Raw genomic sequence first — 24675 nt, 5'->3', positions numbered from 1 at the left:
AGCCCCCCACACACTGAGAGCCCCCTTATCGTAACGGACCTTCATGCTCTCACTAAATCTAGAGTTGACACGAACACATGCTTGTGCTCAGCTGACTCTCAGCCCCACGATTAAAGCACAATAAATAAAATCTGGTATCGCACAGAAACAGGGCATCCTAAATGTACACATTGACGAATTACAATAAATAACAGAAAGGCCTTAACAAAGCTTACATGCGCTAACATTTACATCTTAAATGCACAGTTTGCCGATGTATAACTTTGCACTGAAAGTCGTCGAATCTGACCTTATCCTAACGGTCCTTCATGCTCTCACTAAATCTAGAGTTGACACGAACACATGTTTGTGCTCAGCTGACTCTCAGCCCCACGATTTCAGCACGATAAATAAAATCTGGCATCGCACAGAAACAGGGCATCCAAAATGTACACATTGACGAATTACAATAAATAACAGAAAGGCCTTAAAATGTAAGCATTTGTTAGAATTTGCAAAGTGTGCTCGTAAATTACCTGAATAAGTCACGGCAGGATCAAAATTCCGCCAATAGCAGCGCGTCCCGAGCAGGAAGGGATGTGCCGGCAATGCGGTACCAGATTCAGGGGCGTTCCCGAGAATTGGCTTTCGGCTGACGTAGCGTGACGTAGCCAAAAGCCAAAAATTCTCGGGAACGCCCCCGAATCTGGTCCCAGGAATAAAGTTGACATGCGCAAACATTTATATCGTAAATATACCTATTGACGATGTACAAAAAAGAACTCAAAGGCATTAAAAAAAACATGGTTAAATTGGCCAAATGTATATGCAACACAATTTAAATGTAAAGTGATACGTATTCTTACTGCTTTGTATGTACGTATAAAACAGAAAAATGTGCTCGTAAATTACCTGAATAAGTCACGGCAGGATCAAAATTCCGCCAATAGCAGCGCGTCCCGAGCAGGAAGGGAGGTGCCGGCAATGCCGGACCAGATTCAGGGGCGTTCCCGAGAATTGGCTTTCGGATGACGTAGCCAAAAGCCAAAAATTCTCGAACGCCCCCGAATCTGGTCCTGCATTGACGGACAAACGTGTCTTCCAATGGCTAGCCTCCATTTATGGAGCTAGCCAATGGAAGACGGGGGCGGATTCCAAGTCCCATACTATAGTCATTAGGTTTTCGATGGACGCTGAGTTGCTGCAAGGTGTGACGCAAGCTTAACAATTTTGCCTTTGGATTAGTCCTTATCTACTCTGTGCCAAGCTACCCTATGTGGTCTGGAGACCCCAGGTCCAACAAAATGCATTTAGGGACTAGAATTTTTAGGGGGTTTCCGAAGTTTTGTATAGCGCTGACCTTGACCCGAAGGTATCAGCGTTTTACATGCTCCCGAGTTGTGTTACACCAGGACCCATTCAAGTTATGATTCACCCAAAGTAAACTTAGGATAAAACATGTGCAGAATAAAAAAACAAACACTTGAATGTGGTGTCCCTAATGAGAGGTACATCGTGATATTGTTTATGGTTCTCTACAACCAGAAATAGCTGCACAACCTGAGCATACATGTTTCTGCCTAGGTACCTTGTAGAAACCTCTGATCTATAAAGAATATCAGTCAGTTCCAGAGATGCTTTGCAATCCAGTTATCCAAAATAAGAATCAACTTCCTTCTAAATAACTGCTCACACAACCATTCGGTCTCTCAGAAAAGCTCAAAGGGACGTCCTCTTCAAATAACCTACCGTTATTTGTTACGATGTATACAGGCTTGTCTATTCTTTGCTGACTCACACCTAGGATTTAGTTTAGAGTGTGGTATAAATTAAAAAAGAAAAATAAAGACTATTGATAATGGCACCATTTAGATGAGATACAACAATTTTCACCAAATCATTTGTCAAATCCAAATGATGGTCAATGTTCGCAACGCATAGAGAGCAGTAAAATAAGCACAAGAGCCAGACACGTCAAGGATGTACACAACAGTGTTTAGCTTCACTGAATCTTCAACGGAGGAGGTATGTAAAATACAGTTCTCAGTGGAATGCAGAGGAGTGGAGGGTAGTGTACTAAGGGAATCAGGCAACATAAAAGGGGGAAAAGTAGTTAGAGGGATCTGGAAAAAAAGGCTTTGCACAAGTTATCTCAGATTCTTAGAACAGATTTTATAAAGTATGATTCTGATGTGGTTTCATCAACAGCAGACAGCGAGAAAAATGCAGGCGAGGGCGAGCAACACGACAGGCAGCGAGATGCGGTAAGCAATACAACTGACAGTGGGTAGAGGGACGGAGAGAGCAACACAACAGATCATGCAAACACATGCACTCTTATGGAGGGCTTCCTCGCAAAGAAAAAAGTAACTCCAAAGGCGTGAGCAGTAGATGGTGAAAGTTAAAAGAACTGACCAATCCGAGGCTGCAGTCTTCTTGCTTGAAGGGCTGGCTCCAAAGTGGCTGCCGTATACAGTTAACAAATAAAGTAGTTTAGTGGTTGGAAAATGAAGCTAAATATGCCTTGCCTTTATGCACTCGAACCCACTTGATTAACCAATTGCAAAGTCCACAGTCCAGCCACCTGTATCAGGAGCGGTTTCACTCCACTCACCACGTCTCGTTCAGTGAAAACGCACGGAGTTATTTTTCAATGGGATTTTTTTTTCATGAAAACACAAGAGTCTTACGGTCACAGGTCCTGTCAACTAGAAACTCTGAAAGGAGAGAGTCGTTGGGGCACCACGCCTGCGGACGCAGTTCCAGCTCTGCAGCTTCTGGTTTTGCAAACACTGGAAGCAGCGTAGGCTGCAGACGGAGGCGATGAATCAGGGGGGGAGTAAATGTTTAATCGGGCTGGAATGCCCGAAGTCCTGAAAGCAGTCGGGCACACCTGATAAAGAATCTACTGGGAAACTGTATATCCAGTGCCACACCCTGGCTGGGAACTGCAGCAGGGAGCGGATTACAGAGAGGCACGGGGCAGGCAAAGCTGCGGCAACACAATCTAATCATTAAAACTAAAACCCTGGAGAAGAAAGTGACACGAAAGATGCAAGGAATCTGACCTGCCATCACAGGAAGGGACTGGAGTGAGAGATCCACAAACAGCAGAGCCTGCAACATCTCTAGACAGAAGAAGGCCAAAACAAACTAAATCTCGTTTTATGCGGTGCTTGGTACCAGTGGCTGGCAGCTATGTACATCTGTAGGTAACAGCCGTTACGCTGAATAACACTAATGCAGGAAAGGTTGAGTTGGCCCTTTTTTGGAGGTTTTATTTATCACGGTTTTTGGTCCAAGGGCATCAGAGCGAAGCACCAGATTACATTACACAAGGTCAGGTTTTTTGTTGCTTTTTTTAGGCACGGGGAGTTTGAGTGATTTGCCCAGGATCACATGATTTTGAACTGACTCCAGGACTCGAACCTGGTCCCCCCCGTGCGAAAGTCAGCAGCTGAGGCCGTTAGGCCATACCAATTTATAGATTTAAACCTGTGGCATGCAAATTGGGCAGAGTTTATTGCCGCAGACCCGTGAACACACAGGAACATCTTAAAGTGAGGCTGCGCTACAAACCGTCCGCTCTGCCTCTTGTCCACGGGTCCCCACCCTTGGGAGCAGAGAGATCCCTGGAGCCCCCACAGATCCCAAAACATAAGCAGTGAGTGATCGCGCGGCCAATCGCAGCGCGGCTCCAGCAATGACGCAGCGGCTCGAGAACCACTCCTAGCGCAGCGGCACTGAGGGGGCTCGACCGCCTCAGCCAATGGGAGGGCAGCTCCTTCGTTCTTGCTCTCCGCGGCCCCGGCGAGGTCCTCAAGTTATTCTCGGCCCCGGGCAGCAGCGGCAATCAGGGAGGCAGCGTTTGCACCGTAGTAGGAGGCGGCAGAGCGCTCTGGGTGCCACTAGTGCCTTACCAGATTCGGGGGCGTTCCCGAGAATCGGCTTTCGGCTGACGTAGCGTGACGTAGCCAAAAACCAAAAATTCTCGGGAACGCCCCCGAATCTGGTCCGAGATTGACGGACAGAGCCTTCTCCCAATGGCTAGCCTCCATTTATGGAGCTAGCCAATGAGAGAGTGGGGACGGTCCAGTTCCCACACACAGATATCTTTGTTTTTCCTAGCGCATGTGTACTTCGTACGTATTGGCTAGGCAAAACCTAAAAAGGGGGATAAAATCTTGTTGTCGATACCAAAATAATACAACAGGGTAAATATAGAAGGTGAAAAAAATACCAGAAATGCGTAAAAGTTCAATAAGCATTTGGAAGAAAAATGAAGATAAGAAAACCTACATTAAGGATAGATAAGCCATATTTTTGCCCATATACGTCATCAAAACTAATTTTTTCACTCCGGTTTAGTTAAAACATTCCCATACAAATTTAAGTGAGATCGAAAGGAGCGAACTTATCTGGGCTGTGAGCAGCAACAAAGAAAGAAGGAATATGGCTGCCTCTGACAGGATTTTGTGGACATTGGTATGTTAAACAGCAGTTCTAAATTCTTTACATTGTTTGGTGTTGCTGCTGTGAGTTGGCAATTAAAGAAGCATGCATAATATTGGCCTCCGTGCCTTGCCATAAAATCGTATTTATTGACACCTCGCAGTTTAATTAAGAATGTATTTATGTAGCACTTCTTCTTGGCTGGCATCCTAGGCTATTGGCAAATGATGTGAGCCAGCCATGACCATGGCAAACTTTTATGTCTTAATTTTTTAGTGTCGAGTATTCGATTTCTAATTGCCAGGCCTTAGTGCACTGCTAGTTTAAGGCATGTATGTTACTGCATAATTGGGAGTGGAATATGTTCTCCCTTTAGCAAAACTCTGTCCAGATGGAGACTGAATCGGGTCAAACTACTTTGTGTGCAGATTGCCTAGCTGCTGGGCAGGGAATTTAAATGAGATTATTTTTGGAATGTTTTGGAACCCCCAGCATGTAATTGAATATTCATATATCTGAGTGCTAAGTGCAGTGAATACAAAGGTGGGCCTCTCCATTTGTGTGAAGTGTATCCGTGACTCTTGCAGTGATAAAGTCAGGGACGCTTTTACGAGCAGTAAATGGAGAACATCTTAAAATAGCATTTCGAGTCTTTGAAGAGCATGTCGAGAATGCGCTTAGCGAAAAAGGTGTCCACTTCCCGGCAAGGCGTTCTATGTTACAGCCAAAGGACTGGTTCAACATGTCATTTTCAGATCTGAAAAATTTCTGCAAAGATAAGTTCCCTTTACGCAGGGTTTTCAAGGAAGTTTGTCATAACTAGGGTTCTCCGTTTCAGTTAAAAAAAAAAACACGTTATTTTTAGACCAGACCAGGAAGTTACCAGGAGTGAGTCCTTCAGTGTTATGTTGTATTTTAAACAGCTAGCCACACCATGGGCTGAGAAGAGAAGCTAGCATTTGAAGCTCACTCTTTAAATCAAAATGTTGTCATCTCTCTCTTTGTTATAGTGGACTGTGTTGTGCTCCCCTGCGGTAATCATAGCTGCAGAAGTCGTACATCTCTGGTGCCCTCGGTGCACCCACAGCCAGAACACAATCACACAGCACACTAATAAGTAAAAAAAAAAAAAAAACAGACCCTTTCCATACTTGCACCCAGGATCTGGACCAACACCTCTGTATCCCTCAGGCCAGTCCGGCACGGCTCCAATTTAGGAAAGACTTGGAGACACACCTCTTTAAAAAACACTACGTCACAATGCAATTACACCACACTTGTGCGCCCAGTTTCCAGCTACCACTGGTGGACTATTAGCTTGCCTTTGACACTGTTCAATGCTCTGCTTACTTATGGCGTGGTTCACGCTAAACAGAGGCCACATGCATACATACAGAACAGTTAATGCCGTATTAGTGCAGAGAATCTGCCTTTTTTTGTTCACAGGTGGTTCCTATAAGTCATCGTTCGTTCTGCAGATGTCTGTGCCAACTCTGCAGGGAATGGGCCAGAATCGGGTTAAATGAGTTTTGTTGCTGTGTGTCCCCTTATTTCTCACGATCTGACTTTTTTTGTCCCAGAGAATGTTTTAAAATACTTTGAAGTTGTTGTTTTAGGAGTCGATTGTGCATGGGGGTTGACACATTTTAGTGAGTGCAGGAGAGGTAAAAGCAATCAATCTTCTGTTGACAAATGGCATAAAATGTGCCCTGAATCCATATCATGTCAAAGACAAAAAGTCAAGATAAACTCATATGAAATTTCTAAAGAACGACTCCATGTCCATAACAGAGCTCGAGGTTATTGAAGGTGAAAAAACATCTAGTGCACACTAATGAAAACATAAACTGCTCACAGACTTTTGAACCGAGGGTGGGAGCAGGTAAAGGCATTATGATGGTGTTTAAGCCAAAGTGACTGTGGGATATTTGTCAGTCATCATAGTACAATTGCCAGTATCCCCTCTGAAGCCTTACTAAATGTTTGTTTTCAAAAGTGTGAGCCTCCATGATCCGGTCTCAAATTGGGAGACGAATGGAAGCATGTAATTTTGTTTAAAACAGAGTTGTAAAGCTGGAGGGTTTAATTCCGCTTCCAGGCATCCCAGAAAGCACTGTTGACATCTGACTCTTTCACACCTCTGGAATTCCACATGAAGCTAGTTGAATCACAAAGGCTGGGTGGGGGCAGATGTCTGCAGTGCTGCTTGTGGTCTTTTTCTGGTTTGCAGAATCACTGGATTCTGTTGGACTCCTCGTTCATGTGTTAATAAGTAGCATATATTGTATCGAATTTTTATTGCAAAAGATATTTGCATTGCAGTACTTCCGTCCTGCTCCTCACCTACTGACTTTGTCTTCCAACCAACCAGTTGTCAGTCGGTTACCTCCCCTCAATGCCCCCCTAACTCGGTGATGATCGTTAAGTAGGAGTGCTGTAAAGGAGGGGTGTGACCAGACTGACAGCTGGAAGGGCGATGACAATGCTGCATGACAACACTGCAAGGAAGCCCTTCACCCTCTCTATCCTGGCTCATGTCTGCCCTCCCTGGTAGAAAAGTAGTTGCCTTAGCTTAGCAGAGACAGAGCCTAAGCACAGCTTGGTTGTGAGTACCATTGCCTGTAACCTAGTGGTAGACGGATTGTGGCAGTGAGAGATCACTATATGCTCCTCTGACTGTGGTGGATTCCTGAATCTCTTGTTAACAGTATGCCCTCTCCTCCAGATCACTGCAGTATTCTTCAGAGTGTGGGTACCATCACTAGAAACACAGTTCTCCTTCTCTAGCTTGTGGTTGTTGAGTTATTGTGGTTACACTTTTTTTGATATCAACTATCCCTGTACCGCTGTTCACCGGGAGGTAGCACTGTGCCCAGAAGGGACGTGTCACCAGTTCAGAGGTCAGATGACACCTATATTTTGAACAGAGCTGGCCGTCAATGAGAGAAAGGTCCAAAAACACAATTTGGTGCCTCCTGCATGGTACCATCCTACTCCCTACCACCCTGAAATTTCCACTGACCAGTGTAATGTCCAGTAGGTCCCAATAAACTGTGTGACTCATGACTAACATACAAGCTTCAAGGCTCCGGCAACCTGGATGTCTCATTGGCATGTAACCTAGCCTATTTTCTTTTTATTAGCCAGTAACCACCCTTTTAGTAAATTTAAGTGCCCCAATTTTATTTTAGGTGTTGGGCTTTTGTTTATTGGAGCAGGGTCTGCAATATTGGTCTGTGCCCTCTGAGTTATCTACCTGTGTGCCTCAACCTACGACAAACTAGGATAAAGGTACCTGTGATCCATTGCATCCTCCGTGTGAGACCCACACATAATGGACTTAAGAGTGAATACCACGGTGAATGGCCCAACAGTGCATGCCTGTTTTTAAACCTAAATACGAAATAAAGGGATACTTTGGAGGCCAAAGATGAGCAGGGAGCTGTGTTCTTTCCAGGTTTGGATGCACTTTAGGATGGTTTGTGTGAGAAGTTGGCCCGATATGCAACGTTCGCTATTCTAGCGACCGCTATGTATCGTTCCAACGACCCTTATGGCGTTTGGTTGTAAGTCAACCTATAGACCAGCTATCCTAGTAGCGTGGATACGAGCAGTCTAAGGCTAAAGACTCGAGAGGGCGTGTTAAGCCAGCTGTTTACCACACATGTACCCCTTGAACACCCAATGAAAGGACACCACACAAGTGTTATGAAAATAAACAGTATATTTATTAAGAATCACAACAGCCCTGTACTCTTTATGAGGACAGGGTACTAAGCACAAACCAAATCTCTTTAGCAAATACTTCAAGTGCACAATTTAGAAACAAGTGTCCGAGGACACGGAAAGATTAAGGTCTCGGGCGGACCCGATAAGGCAAGTCGGAAGCGAGGGACTCGGGACCCTAGAGTAAGGAGGCTATGCAGGCACCGAAATGCCGAGTTACCTAGCCACGAGGGCTGCGGCTGCACAAGTCTTACAGGCGTCGGGGTCTTCGCTGACGAGCCAGGAGCCGGAAGAAAAGGAGTTGCTGGCCGGCGACCAGTGCTGAATAGTTCGTAGAGATCCAAGCCTGGATCGGAGATTGAAGAAACCTGAAAGCAGAGGGGACCAAGTTCGTACTACTAGCCAGTAGTCAGAGGGTACCAGGAAGGCACCGGTTGGCCGTCACCTCGACCAGGTGAGTGGGCGACGCTAGGCTCTGCAGTCTCACGGACCAGGAGGCGTTGTCGGCGACCACGGTGGAGGTGCGAGCTGTCCCACGAAGGATGATGCTGTCGGCGTCGCTGGGCCCAGGATGGGGCAACAAGCCTTGGCAGTTCTCAGGGCCACGTGGTGGGCCTAAGAGGGCGTCTTGAGTGGACCAGGAGGGTCCGGGGTGCTTCTCGCAAAGATGGAAGCAAGGGCCAGTCTGGAGCAACCAGACCAGCAGTACGGATTCTCGGATGTCGTCACAGAAGGACACAAGCCAGCGGCTAGTGACCAGACAACGTGCTGAGCAGCGAGCAGAAGGGCCCCTCGCAGATCGTGGAGATGCTGGGAGACTGCACTTCGGTGCTGGAGCGGCTCAGGGTCGGGGCTTCTCGGACCCCAGAGCACTCACCAGAGAGTTACCTCGATGGTCGTGCTGGTTTTTAAGAGCGTGCAGGTTCTGATGATGGCCGGTCCCTCGAGGTCTCGTCGCACCCACAGATCACAGCTGAGCTGATGATGTGGGTAGAGGTCAGAGGTGCCAGGGAAGCCGGTTCTCGTCGAGCTGGGCCGTCGGATTCCTTGAGGAAGGACTTACAGCAAACCGCAGAGTTCTTAGTTGGTGCCCGCTGATGCGGGGTGACTACTCCTTAGTCACAAGGGAGAAATCTTGAGAAGAGTCTTGAAGGTCCTTTCGTAGAAAGTAGTTCTTGAATCAAAGATGATCTAATTTGGAAGGGTCCCCGCTCCGGTCTTTATTCTAAAGAAAGGGGTGGGTACATGAATAGGTCCTGCCCTAAGGGTGGGACCAGGAAGGGGGGTAGTTACACCCCTCTCCCCTGCCGGACTTTCCCCAGGCCAGGGCTGTCGCCCCTGGAACTGGTTCTAACCGGCAGATGCGTAGTGAGCACCGGGGTGCCACTCCGCAGTCACCTTCTCGCCAAAGCCCTACCTACCCAGAATACACAAACCCTGTCTGGGACGGTGCGAACAGCGCCCTTGACAGGAAACCCTTTGTCCAAGTGCTCCTCGCTGGAAGGACTCCCAGCAGCAGGAGGTCAGACTCGTGTCTGTGGTGGCAGCATCCATTTTGTGGAGCTGAGGCTTCAGTTAACTTTAACCGGGGTTCACAGTTACGTACATGTCGTGTCCCTCTAGAAGGGTGGGATGCTAACCTCATCGCCAGAATTGGTGAGAGGGCAGCACCCCGATTCGTATGACACCTTACTCGACATGCCTTGATAACGCGACACCGGAGTTACCGATATGGTACGCGTTATCATGGAACAGCTATTGGGTCTTGATTCCGCAAGCTGCAACCGGGCTCGGCTCGGGCCTGAACCTAGCTCACACGAGCCCACGCACTCTGCCTTCAGGATTGTTAAGGCCTGCCATAGGAGTGACTGATAGGAACTCGGGTGTCCATTGTATGGTTAGGTATAGAGCTACTATACCTACAGCGAAGGGTGGTTACACGGCTTCGCCCCAGCTGTCGTGCAGCCAGTTGTGTCAAATTTAGGAGGCCAGCCAGGGGTGGCATAATACATGCTTCAGCCCCTGGCGGCCCTGGGTACACCTACGCCCTGCGTTACGGGGTCTGATAAGGTGGCCCAGTACCAATTGGTAAATGCACCTAGGGTACATCGTAATTTAGAAAGAGAACAGCCAGGCTGTGGGTCTGATTAGCAGGCCCACAGCCAGAGAAAGTCGTAAACCAGTGAAACAAAAGCAAAAAATCTGGGTGATCATAGGATTGCAGACCCTACTCTCCTACAGTTTGGATCTGGGTTTTGTGTCTTCTGTCAACCAGTTTGCCCCCTCGCAGTTCATGATAATGCAGGAGGACTGCAGAGAGCAGGTTTTTTTCCTCAACCTGCCCAGCCTCATCTGAATAGCAACACATTAATACAACTTATTCAACTAGACGCACTCATTTCTTTCTTTGTAGGCAGTGCAATTGTCCGATTCTAAGCCTGGCAAGACGGACTCTGCTTTTTATCCTCCAATATTCCACCGTAGATGGTTAATAGGAATACGTGTTATGTACTTTTTCTGAAATAGTAAGACTACATTCATTACATGCAGTATTTAAAAACAGATTTTTTAAAGTAGAAAATTGTGTCAAAAATCTGATAATTGTGATTACAATATTGCTGGCTACATGTAGAAGTGGAAGATGTTTCCAGAAGTACCAGTAGTACTTATACAAAAGGGCAATTTACAGGAAGAGGAAATAGAGCCTTGGAACCTGAAAATTAGGTTCTTCTAATGGTAATAAGAATAATTAATCAAATATACCAATTATTCGCCTTGTACTCGTCTGCACAGTTCATTGATCGGTTTTATTTTTAGATCTGACCTTTTGTTACCTATGCTTTACTATATACATAAAGTAGGCTATTTCTCCACCCAGAGGCTTTCCCCTTATGCTATTGGTTTTTGGGGTTTCATTCCACCTCCCATGGAATGATAGTACTGGCATGCATGTATAAATATTTTACATTTCAAAAGTACAGTCATCACGCATGAAATTATTGTATGGATTCTTTCATATGGAGAATGCAATCATTTATTTTTCATTTTTTTCACTTCAGCAGTCGGTTTTAAAAGAAAGTTTGAGCCTGAACTGAAAATACAATCCAGGCCTAATGGCCTTGCCAAAGCTTGTTACAGCAAGTTGATGTAGGGTTAAATCGCAAAGCGCGCATCAGCCAAGCTATAAGCAGTATGCAAATACATATTTGGATTGTTTTATTAGAGGCATAGAGGTACATTGGGGGCTCTCACTGCCCTTCGTGAACTGTTCATTCAAAGTGTTACAATAATGGTAAAAACTTTACACTTAATGAGAATTTTCACAAATCTGGTACTGAATTTGTTGTCTTTTTTGTAGGTTTACTTCATGCCTAGCCTTTTTTAACATCCTGAGCGAGTTGAATGACTATGCAGGACAGCGGGAAGTGGTAGCGGAAGAAATTGGGCACAGAGTATTCGGTGAACTGATGAGATATTCACAAGACCTGAAATCGGAAAGGAAAGCGGTAATGCTTAAGATTGGAATACTGTATTTTCGTTTGTTCGTTCGTATTTTCCTAAAAGTCTCATTTGTTGCTCTGCAAGCGAAGAACTTTTAATGCTATCTCTTAGTGATATCCACTTTAAATAAGCAAGCAGTATGAATGTTCCCTATGAATTTTCCTTACCTTCTTGTTTGCAAGAAGCAGACCTGCCATGTACTGCAGTTAACTAACATGGACACCTGTGGATCTTAATATGCTTGTCACTGTGATCAAATATCCACTTCTAAGAGGACTCGGACCTTTGATGCCTCTAAAACACTTGCTAATGTTCTCTACTAAGCACTTTTATAACCTTTATGAGAAATCGCTGTAGTCGCATTTACTTGAAAGGTGCCTCCCAAGGGGCTGTAGGTCCTTCAGTCTGTTTGTTCTTGACATGTTAAGTAGTTTGTTGAAGGTGACTCAGCGGTTGTGTTTGCAAAGTTAAGTGTGGAGCATAATATGGCTCCTGCTGTAACTTGTGTGGGAGACTTGTTAGCTAAAGATTAACACTCGCACTCAAAATGACTTTTGTATGTAGTCCCAAGGTTTACCAGATTTGAAGGGTCTCGTATGTTAGAATATTACTTGGGTGATTCTGTGTATATGCACTCCTTGCGTGCCTTTCCTCTCCAGGGACACAGGCATTTGTGACTTACTCAGCTAAAGCTTTATTGTGGCGCTGTATGACAGCAGAAGCTGTTTCCCAAGCCCACTGGGTAGCAGCCAAACTTGAGCAAGAAATTCGACTGAAATAATGCCTACTGATGTGACTAGGTAGGTGAACAAAGGACAGGAAAATATTTGAATCAAAGTTTATACAATAAGCATCTGTTAGTCAGCACCAAGATACCGCCGGGGGAACGTGCGCTTTACAAATACACGTTTTAATGTTAAATAGAGTAACACATGCCTCGACTACGGAGATGACAAACTGGCCAGCCACTATGCTGCAATTTACGGTGATGCAAATTTTGTGGCTATTTACTCTTCCCTTTTCCACCAAACCTAGTTTTTCATCGCCATGCATGGAGTGGATTAGAGAGAAGATGTTCTAGTTTGCTAAGCGTGTCCACTTTGAAAAGAGTAATACAAAACAATGGTCCAAAGACTATTACTTCCCAATATCGCAATTAGTCAGTGCTTCATGAATTAACTTTTTCGAGTATTAGAAGCTACTCTGAATCCATAAATGCAACAGTATCACAAAATGCAACAGCAAAACATATAATCAAAGGCAATTTATTCATTTATCGCCACTTATTTGAAAATGTAAAAGACTACCATACATAAGGGTCATATTGGTTGCCCCGAGGGGAGCGTGCAAAATAGAAAGATGTGATTCAGATAGTGTTGGGTGTTGAAGAGAGGAAAAGAATTATAGAAATTGGTGACATAAAAGAGCATTGTTTGTTATATTACACAAAGGATCAACAATCATCCATGTTGTAAGACCTGGCCCTAAATCAATTCATCCATAGTATTAATACATTTGGAAACCTATATATTTGGTAGAATTAATGCACAAAAAAGGGTTGGAACATGTAGGTCCAGACCAAGAATCAAAAGGGCGTCAACGTTTCGACTCGACTTAGGGCCTGACGGTGAATTAGGCGTGGGCCATGCAAGTCTTCATCAGGACTAAAAACGGGCAACCTTAACTTTGTGGATGATCCTATAAAACAAGAAAATACGTCTAAGAGAGCTGTTGCTAATGAAAAACAATCTATTCAGCACATAATTGTTTTTCATTAGCAACAGCTCTCTTAGACGTATGTTCTTGTTTTATACAACTGCAACTGGACAACTTTGTTATAAGCCATATGTAGGAAAGTGCCCCTTTGTGTATGGTCACCCCCTCACTTGTTGCTCCAAATGCTGATGGTTATGACTCTGTAGTGCCTGTGCTGTCTCCCAAAACTGTTATGTTTGACTTGGCATGGTTATCTCAAATTGGCAAAGACTTCACCCCCTTATAAGTCCCTTGAATATGGTACCAGGGGTAACCAGGGCATAGGTGCTAAAGGGCTCCCCAGGGTTGCAGCACGGTTTTATGTCACCCTGGGTGACCCACGCAAACTACTGATAGCAGGCCTGCCATTGCAGACTGCAGGAGCAGTGCAAACTGCTCAAACTAGACTGTACCCGCTCCAAGTGCAGCACAGTCAAAGGCCCTGCCTATAATGTCAAGCACCCCTAAGGTAGGCCTCCTCAGCCCAGGAAGCAAGATGTATTATATTACAGGTGTAGACATCTAAGCACAAGCCTATATGTCCCTTTAGCGGCGTTCCCAATTGGAAACTACTTTAAGTGTTAGCGGCCCATTGGATAACATGGGCTGCCAACTGGGCACTCAAGATTGGCAGCTCCATTATGGTACCACTAAACTATGTCCTGTTTGGTATCAAACAGGATACCTTCTCAATCGTGACATGATGCTCGTGCCCTGGGTGACATGGCGTGCACCCTGGTAGCGACCCTCCTTGTTGCCTCAGCATTAACGGTTCTCTGGCTGACCAGCCTGTGCAGTCCTGTGTTTGCTGTCGCCAAGACAGGATTCTGACCTCCTGCCAGGCAATGTGATCACTCCCAGGAATCAGGAACCAAGGCTTGGTCAAGAAGGTCACACCTTCCCAAGCAGGTTAGTGAATTGGCACATCAAGGCGGTGTGCTTCAAAGGCGGCACTGCCTCTGATATGCATCTGGGCTGTGCCCCTGTGGAGGACACAGCCCTCCCCTTGCCCTAGGCATTCTTAAACCCAGACAAGTTGGGAAATTTGATATGTAGGGTGTGTACACACTCTGGAAGGCTGGCCCTGCCTCTAGGGTGGGCATCCTTATCTGTACACCTAAAATAGAAATCTGCCATCTTTAGGAGGGCAGAAATAGTGGGTTCTAAGTAGGAAAGATGATCTATACCGCTGGATATGGTTATCTCTGCAGATTAGCTGCAGGGACTAGCTGTCCATTGGCTACCAGCTCCCTCACTCCTAACTCCCTAAATCAAGGATTTAATGGATCCCCTGACATCAGAACCTCAGATCTGAAAAACTTCCTTCAAAGAAGGACCAAGAGGTGACCTGTGCCACCTACAACAGGACTTTGCCCACATCACCACAGCAAAAGAGGGATACTCAGTCCCTGTGAAAACAGACTTGGAATTGTGTGAACGGCCATTGTCCTTGGTTAAAACACAGCACTGTGGAAGCCAGAAGGACCCCCTGTCTCCCCTGGACTAGTGGCACTAGCCCTCTGCAAACTGCAGGTAAACACACTTGATCCAAAGAATCGCTGGCAACCAGGCCCTCCGTGGGATTGCACAAATCCAGGTGGCCAGTGCATGTGGGAGTTCTAATTTTATACAGATCAACGAGAGAGAGAGGACTAGGTAAGCTAGCCCGTATCCCCAGTATTATATATGTAAATCAATGTGGACTAGCTAGTTTAAGGGGGGAGGATTTTAAATGACTCAAGTACGTCAGCAAATAGACAAGGAAAAAGCACTGTTTTCCTTTGAAAGCCCTCACCCACCGACCTAGTCGGTGGCATGCTTCATCATCTGGCCCACCACAGTGGCACCGAATGTGCCCCGGGTGTGCTACAACGCCAGGTGACTGCGGAGCTGGTATGTTGCTGAGTGTGCAGTGAAGGGGTGTGATACGTGAAGTTTAAAATGCTATACAGGAGGTCCCAGCACCCGAGGGTTAACAATATTAAATAAACTGGGCCTCTGTTAGCAGGTTAAAAAGGCAAAAGGACGTTTACAGGAGTGTTACGATGACCTCCGGCGTCCAGTGTGGTCTACATGTTTCCGCCAGTGCCTTTTAATTCTAAGCTGGCTTTCCTCAGGACCAAAGAGAAGTGTGAGAAGGTGCAAAATATAATAAACTTAACTTAAGTGTGTGTCTGGTTTTTTCTATGTGTTGCGCACGCTAAGGCGCTATAACTGTTAGAGGGGGATTCCCTCAAGCTTTTCTACACAGAACACATAGGACAAGGACAAGACGTACAGGGAAGAGTCATATTAGGGTTGCATAAATTAAGAACCACTGTTTGCCGACTTTTAAGGTGGTGTACGACCTATATGCGGCTAGGGTGAGCTCATGGAAACTCCATGGGACTGGTGAGGGTATAATGAACCGTTAGTGAGGGGTGGTGGGCTAAAAAACGAAATCACAAGGTGAGGTACAGGAAAGTATAGGTACTTGGTCCTCACTCTGTTATTTCTCAGTAAAAAGCCTCATGGGTCGCCTGGCAGAGAAAGAGACCCTGTGAAGATAAATGAGATATGCAGGACTATCTAACCTGTAAGGAGAGAAGGTGCTTACCCCATTGGCAGAGTAGGAGGTTTGTTGTTACTCACGAGTAGTTAGGTCTGGTTCCTCCTGGGACCTAGTAGTCCGTCCGCGGCGCCCGATATGAGGTTACTGGGCCGCCTTGTTAGTAATTTATACTCTTCTCTTAACCTGATTCACCTGTTCGGGATTGAAAGAGAGGGAGGGATGCGCGCTGACCGCCATGTCATGGTGGTCCTATCTGCACAGCTGCGAGGAGGTAGCGCGCGTCATACCGCATGCGCGAGGCTGCAGTGCGTGTCTCCACGCATGCGCGAGTAACCTCATATCGGGCGCCGCGGACGGACTACTAGGTCCCAGGAGGAACCAGACCGAACTACTCGTGAGTAACAACAAACCTCCTACTCTGCCAATGGGGTAAGCACCTTCTCTCCTTACAGGTTAGATAGTCCTGCATATCTCATTTATCTTCACAGGGTCTCTTTCTCTGCCAGGCGACCCATGAGGCTTTTTACTGAGAAATAACAGAGTGAGGACCAAGTACCTATACTTTCCTGTACCTCACCTTGTGATTTCGTTTTTTAGCCCACCACCCCTCACTAACGGTTCATTATACCCTCACCAGTCCCATGGAGTTTCCATGAGCTCACCCTAGCCGCATATAGGTCGTACACCACCTTAAAAGTCGGCAAACAGTGGTTCTTAATTTATGCAACCCTAATATGACTCTTCCCTGTACGTCTTGTCCTTGTCCTATGTGTTCTGTGTAGAAAAGCTTGAGGGAATCCCCCTCTAACAGTTATAGCGCCTTAGCGTGCGCAACACATAGAAAAAACCAGACCCACACTTAAGTTAAGTTTATTATATTTTGCACCTTCTCACACTTCTCTTTGGTCCTGAGGAAAGCCAGCTTAGAATTAAAAGGCACTGGCTGAAAGATGTAGACCACACTGGACGCCGGAGGTCATCGTAACACTCCTGTAAACGTCCTTTTGCCTTTTTAACCTGCTAACAGAGGCCCAGTTTATTAAATATTGTTAACCCTCGGGTGCTGGGACCTCCTGTATAGCATTTTAAACTTCACGTATCACACCCCTTCACTGCACACTCAGCAACATACCAGCTCCGCAGTCACCTGGCGTTGTAGCACACCCGGGGCACATTCGGTGCCACTGTGGTGGGCCCGATGATGAAGCATGCCACCGACTAGGTCGGTGGGTGAGGAATTCTAATTTTGCCCCGAAGTTTCAAGCCGCTACGTCATTCGTCCGACACCTGTGAAGTTCCAGAAGCTGTTCACTGTGATTACTGTTGCCAAGGCTTGTTGGTCACCAATCCGGTGACCGACAACGACACTCGAAGCTGCATCTACAGGGAACACCGTGCAACCATCATGTGAGGTCAGCAGCTGTGTATCTGTCGTGTTTTTGCATGCTATTTCTTGCCACACTGTGTAAGGGGTAACATCTGCACCAGCTTGTCTCCTGTTGAGACCAGTGCCAGCCAAAATAACTCTGCTCTCGGACTCCACAGGCTATGTAAAATTGATCTGACTTTTGTGGCCTGGTACTGGGGCCTGCCTGACCGTAACCCTGCAAGGTTCCCTGTAGCTCAACATGCATGTGACAGATTGTCACTGGTGGTTTTTGCCATTGACTGCAATATTATCTTATCTATGTATTTTACTTCACGGATTTAATATTTCTTCAAAGATCTGAGTCCAGTTAATTGTATGCTATTCTGCTCGTTTTGGTGTCCAAATTAAGATAAAAATACTCGATTTTTATAAATTGGTGTTAGATTTTTCTCTGTCATCTCAATTACTTATTGTCCATGAAGGTACTCTGAAATGCTTTACACATGTTCCTCTAGTAAAGCCTGAAAGCTCAATCCTGCTAGAATGGCAAGAAGCAAAGGATTTATTAATGTGAATCCAAGGGCCATCTTTGGGGTATTGTGGTATTATTACATGATAAGGGTACCCAGACACACCACAAAAGATTCCACTTTCCTACAACATTAGTGCTAGCCGTGGGCTCCCAAAAAAAACTTTGGGCCCCTGAACTTATGAATTGTTAAACACTGCGCCTGATCCGTTCCTCAATAATACAGATTTAATTTATTTTATACCTCATTTGTTTGTTACAGAATTTTCAGTGTTGTATGACTGCTTAACAGTGCTTTGTATGTCTCGAGATTGGTATGGAGTGATGGAGAAAGGTGCAGGAAAAGATATTAACAGGTTTGGCCGTCTAAAATCTGCATATGGATCAGACAGCCCAGACTGAAGCATTTTCAAATTGTGCGATATGCGTCAGTAATAAATATAGTAATGCTAAAAGTTTGAGGCCATATTTCAGGTTCCTTCTACTTTTGTAAGTGGGGATAGTAAGATTTAAAACTTTATAAATAAAAGCAATACTTTAGCATCAATCTGCGTTTACAGCCAAACGTGACCTCCTCCTTTAATCCAGTCACCGACCCCTCCTACTCTCCTTCTCAAGACCTCTTCTTCCATGAAGTGTAAATGTTGCACAGAGGATGCTAAGGTGCTAAGGTAATAAAGGAATTTCTAACAAATGGATAACCTGGTAAAATTGATTCCGGGTATGGAGTATCCCCAAAGGCTCTTTCCATCCGCGATTTGACACTGGATTGTATATTAAAGGTGGTGTCCTGCTTTGCAATTTCAGTTAAAAGTTGTGAAGTCTCTTACCTATGTTGTGTGTACCCGAATCTTGAGGGCTATGCAGGTATTGCACCGCCCTCTGGTTTCTTTATCACACACTGCGCTTCTGGGGTAAAATTGAGGATGTCTGAATGTTGGGCAGAAAAAGCATCCCAGAGGGTTGACGGAATAAGGGTATTGACTGTACGGGTTCAAACTTACTTCTAGGTACCTTACTTAACGCAGCAGTGGTGGTGCCCTGCTGACTCCCTTGAAAGTAAGGAGTGTCTTGCTCATGGTGCTAGACAATCTATTCGCCTATGCCACTTACAGAAAATGTTGGGTTTGCATGCTTGAATTGGATTACGTGTGGGGATGCCTAGACTGATTAATTAGTGCGTAATTAGCTTAAGTATACCATTCTGCTCTTTTATCTGGCCTGTGACTAGTAATCTTATTTAGTTTAATGCGATTGCTGCAATTAAAATGTGTCTCTTTGCTTCGCAGCATCTCCAAGAGGGGCGGAAAGCGCAGCAGTATCTGGACATGTGTTGGAAACAGATGGACACGGTGAGTTGAGTTTAGAGTTTTAAACTTGTACCAGTGAATGTTTGTTTTCAAGATCTTACTGCAGTTTTTTTTTCACCTGATGTGCATTGAGTTAACAAGCATTTACAATGCAATGGTCTCGGCAATATTATAGGTAGAGCTATTGGCATTGCTTATTATTTTTTTTTTTTATCCCCAAGTAAATGATATTGTCATTTCTATTGTCAATAGCTTAAGTGTTTGCATATGTGTTACATATTGCATTAGACATATTGCATTAGCAGAGAGAGAGTGAGGTAGCGAGATAGAGAGGTATTGAAATAGAGAGTGAGAGAGTGATGTAGGGAGAGAGTGAGGTAGATAGAGAGTGAGGCAGTGATGGAGAGTGAGGTAGTGAGATAGAGAAAGATTGATGTATTGAAAGAGGGAGTGAAGTAGTGAGTGTTAGTGATGTTGTGAGGTATTAAGATAGAAACAGAGTGATGTAGTGAGATAGTGAGGTAGTGAAAGAGAGAGTGTAAGTGACTTAGTGTATTTGAGAGTGAGGTAGTGAGTTAGAGTGAATTAGTAATTTAGAAAGAGAGTGTGAAGTTGTGAGGTAGTGAGAGAGTGATGTAGTTATTTTTTTAGAGAGTGTGGTGATATGGTGAGGTAGTGAGAGGGAGCTAGAAATAGATAGTGATGTAGTGATAGAGAGGTAGTGAGAGAGAGAGTGAATTTTGAGTAGTGTGTTAGAGTGAGAGATAGTTACTGTTGTAGTGATATTATGTTGCTGTGAGAGAGAGTTGAGTAGTGAGCTAGAGAGTTAGTGAGAGTGTAGTATAGTGAGGTAGTGAGAGATAGTGAGGTAGTGACAGATAGAGATGTAGTGAGAGTGTTAGTGAAAGAGAGTTAGGGAGAGAGAGGGTGACGTAGTGAGCGGTGTGGGGGAAGAGAGTGGTGTGGGGGAAGAGAGTGGTGTGGGGGAAGAGAGAAACCAACACCGAAAGCAAACACAAAAAGTGGGAATCTAAGCAAAAAAATACAAAATGGCTTACCTGCTGGTCCTTGCACCACGGAGAAAGCCGGACAGCCACAACTGCAAACAGAGCTCACAGGACACGGGCACACCGGGAAAAGGGGTCCATACACGACTGGATAAACCGCTCACAGGGAAACATAGAAGCATACACAAAAAGAGAGAATATAAGCAAAAATTACAAAATGGCTTACCTGCCGGTCCTTGCATCACGGAGAAAGCGGGAAAGGCACTACTGCAAACGGAGCGCACAGGACACGGACACACCGGGAAGACAAATAGGACGGGACAAACAGCTCACAGGACACATAGGACGGGACAAACAGCTCACAGGACACAAGGAAACATAGAAAGCATACTCAGAAAGAGAGAATGTAAGCAAAAATTACAAAATGGCTTACCTGCCGGTCCTTGCATCACGGAGAAAGCGGGAAAGGGACTACTGCAAACGGAGCGCACAGGACACGGACACACCGGGAAAAGGTGTCCATACACTACGGGATGGTGACGCTGACAAATAGGACAGGATAAACAGCACACAGGACACAGGGAAACACAGAAAGCAAACACAAAAAGAGAGAATCTAAGCAAAAAAATACAAAATGGCTTACCTGCTGGTCCTTGCACCACGGAGAAAGCCGGACAGCCACAACTGCAAACAGAGCTCACAGGACACGGGCACACCGGGAAAAGGGGTCCATACACGACGGGATAAACAGCTCACAGGGAAACATAGAAAGCATACACAAAAAGAGAGAATATAAGCAAAAATTACAAAATGGCTTACCTGCCGGTCCTTGCATCACGGAGAAAGCGGGAAAGGCACTACTGCAAACGGAGCGCACAGGACACGGGCACACCGGGAAGACAAATAGGACGGGACAAACAGCTCACAGGACACATAGGACGGGACAAACAGCTCAGAGGACACAGGGAAACATAGAAAGCATACTCAAAAAGAGAGAATGTAAGCAAAAATTACAAAATGGCTTACCAGCCGGTCCTTGCATCACGGAGAAAGTGGGGCAGCCACTACTGCAAACGGAGCGCACAGGACACGGACACACCGGGAAAAGGGGTCCATACACGACGGGATGGTGACGCTGACAAATCGGACGGGACAAACAGCACACAGGACACTTCAGACGGGACAAACAGCTCACAGGACACAGGGAAACATAGAAAGCAAACACAAAAAGTGAAAATGTAAGCAAAAAATACAAAATGGCTTCCCTGCCGGTCCTTGCATCACGGAGAAAGCGGGACGGCCACTACTGCAAACGGAGTTCACAGGACACGGGCACACCGGGAAAAGGGGTCCATACACGACGGGATGGTGAAGCTGACACATCGGACGGGACAAACACCTTTAAGGACACAGGTCTGCTGTACGCTGTGACATCTTTACACCAGGCCGACCCCTAGAACGACCAAGAAAATCCTGCAGTCTCAGCATAGTCTCAGGCTGATTTTTGTTGCAAATGTGTGGACTTGTGTAATGCAAGGGACCCCAAGCATTTAAAGGAAACAGGCTTCCATGCCCCTTGTGACGCAGCGTACCTAACCCGGAAGTGATAGTTCCTGATCAGTATGTATATGAAATAAAAGGCACTTTAGAAGTAGCAAGAGCCCAGGAGCTTACATTTCAAACCGTTTGCGTATATGTGTGCTTGCCTAAGTAGTAAACGAAAATGTTGACGTTGTTGCCGTTCTGTTTATAGACATAAATGTCTTTTGCTTCCTCTGGCCTTTTGATGAATTCGTGTCTATGGCCCTGTGACTGCCAGGGGCTCCCATATCATATGCTCCATTAACACAGGTCTTAATACACGTCACTCGCTCTTTGATCCCAATAAAATCTGATCTCTGTATTATGAGGGAATTGTCATATGACCTTTGACCCTGATGCCATCACAGGAAATGCATCAATATAGTTAAGAATCTTGCAGTAGGTGCAACATCGACCGCGCGAAAAAGATATGGGGCAGGGAGAGCAGGTGTGCAATCCTGTATTATACAAAACTGGCACAGAACAGGAAGACAACAGCTAACCGTCCATCACAAAACCAGCGCAAAGATGGCGAACGGTTCTTCAAGCATACCTTGCCGCAGTGGAACTGGAGCTATGCAAACCTTCCGAGCACATAACATGAAACGCAGGGGAAACAACTTTGGCGGCCTCTCTCGTGTTACAGCTAAAATCACTAGAAGTAAGCAGCAGTGCAAGCCTCCTTAACAAACAAGCATTGGCAAAGCCAATCAGGCTAGCCTTTAACATAGCTACAGTAACTCAAATAATTACTAGATGTCCTTTTCAAGTCAGAAGAAACAGTGTGAAGCCTTTAGCAGAAGGCACTCTAGTCTGAAGAGTGATCTGCCCAGGGTCTCACTGTTTCAGGGTAACCCTGCCTCTGGACCTGGGCACTCTGTACTCCATCTGGTTACTTGGTGTGTGGTAGAATCCAATTGGAGTGCTTCCTGTGAACATGCGACACTGTGCAGAACATCTAAAATCAGCAGCAGGAGATGCAGTGAAGGCCTTAGATGTCAGAGCCCAGTACCACTGCACCTGCTGCAATCTAGATGTGATTATGGGTAGCTTTTTAGTAATTCTGAACAGCCACAAAGAACATTAAATACAACGATAGAGTGTGAGTGAACATTTTTAGTTGTAATATGTAGTACAATTACTGTTGATTAAGATCCAAGATTTCAAGTGAATCTTCAAACCTTGAAGGATATTGCAAATTATTTTTCTCAAAAATGTGTTTATTAAGTAATTTATTATTTCATTTTATTTGGATTTAATTTTTTCTTTGATAATTTTCTGCATAACTACTTTCAAACTTTTGAAAAAAAGAGCCATGTCCGTATTCACTAATAATAAGCCGCAAGTAAAAGTAATCGTAAAAGCTAACTGAAAGCCTTCCATGTGAATTTTAAAATGCGAACAGCTAATCAAAATTCATTAATACTCATCTCTTGCAACAAAAAAAAAACACAGGTTTTTGCTGTCTGTGTCATAAGATTTCAGTAGTAATTCTAAGTCATATGTAATCATACTTCTAAAAGGATTAGATTTTCCAATGAAATCGAAGAACTTGGTTTGTCAGTTTTTAATTAGGTCATTCTTTTTCAGGGAGATTTACAAAGGACCTGATACTACAGATCCAGTTGGTCAGATCCAGTTGGTACTAAAATATCTTGTGTATTACTCGATGTTCGAGGTCGGCGTTAGGGTGGTGCGACCGGTGAGGCTGCACTGGGTGCTGACCAGGAGGGGAGGAGGTACTGACCATATGGGGGGCTGTGTTTAGCAATAACTTCAGATTTGAAAGCACATGCTGCAGAGTTCCTTATGTGTTCAGCTTTCAGGCAGCAATAAAAATGTAAAGATAACTTTTGTGATTATTGTTAGAAGGGAGAGATCGGACATTTATTGTCTAGTGGCAGTTTTGGCTCGCCGTAAAGTAGTGCAGACGTTTAATATGCCTGCTGCAAAGAACTGATCTTAATTTTATATTGATAGTTGAGTGTATTAGTAAAGCTGGGGAGAGAGAACATAAACGGGCAGAGCTGCCGATTTTGGAATTAGGGAACCAGGTTCGAGTCTCGTAGTTGGCTCAACATCTTGTGATTTCTGGGTAAATCACGTAATCTGCCTTTGCCTGCAAAAAATGTGTCCTTATGTAGTGTAACCGGTGCTCATGTAAAGCACTCTGATACCTTCGGGTCAATTTTGCGCTATATAAAACTGTAAAAAAACAACAAAAACCAGGCTTTCCAGCGCTTTAAAACTAATTAAATTCATGTGAGAAAAGGGCTATGGAGAAATGATGATTAAAGGTCCTTAGCCTAACAGATAATAAATGCATTTCAACGTAGACTTAAATAAGAACTATGGATAGTCTTCCAATGCCCAGCCAGACAGAGGAACATTTATTCGAACAGATGCAAAAAGAATGAACAAAAATGAAAGCAACAAAAAGGATGGTACCATGCTTTAAGGAACGGAAGACCCTACGCCGCCTTCACGAGAAGCCATTGAGCTCTCCATATACTAGCAGTCATTGCTTGCTGCCCCCACCTTGCGTGATCCCCTAGACATCGTGCACGGATGGGCACACGGAACGTGATCGCCGCCTACACGAGAAGCCATTGAGCTCCATAGACTAGCAGTCATTGCTGGCTGACTTGCGTGATCCCCTAGACATGGTGCCCGGCTGGGCACACGGAATGTGATCGTGTCCATCAAGACCACGATCAACAGTTTCCAATTCAAAGGTGATTCCACATCACTAACCACGTTCCATTCAATTCGGGCTCAGTACACAACGAGCCCTCCCATAAGGCGTCTAAATCAAATCAGGCAATTGTAATTTTTAGTCCTTAGGATGATCCCATTGTACTAGAAGCTAGGGATCGAAACGTCTACTTTCTAAACAGTACCGCAATTTATTCATT

The 24675-nt window shown here is 45.1% G+C and overlaps 1 protein-coding gene across 6 annotated transcripts in view; it reads left to right on the top strand.

Annotated features, from left to right (window-relative positions):
• Positions 1-24675, top strand: part of FNBP1L (formin binding protein 1 like) — a 659713-nt gene that overhangs the window by 309552 nt on the left and 325486 nt on the right. For all 6 annotated transcript variants that reach the window (XM_086953911.1, XM_086953913.1, XM_086953916.1 and 3 more), the window contains exons 4-5: positions 11516-11663; positions 19152-19214. In XM_086953911.1, the coding sequence (XP_086810037.1) occupies positions 11516-11663; positions 19152-19214 (211 nt within the window). The remainder of the gene's footprint in view (positions 1-11515; positions 11664-19151; positions 19215-24675) is intronic.

Source organism: Lissotriton vulgaris, chromosome 1_1, assembly GCF_964263255.1.
Source record: "Lissotriton vulgaris chromosome 1_1, aLisVul1.2, whole genome shotgun sequence".
Lineage (NCBI taxonomy): Eukaryota > Metazoa > Chordata > Amphibia > Caudata > Salamandridae > Lissotriton > Lissotriton vulgaris.
Note: the sequence above shows the minus strand (reverse complement) of the source record. Positions and strands in the feature narration are given on the sequence as shown.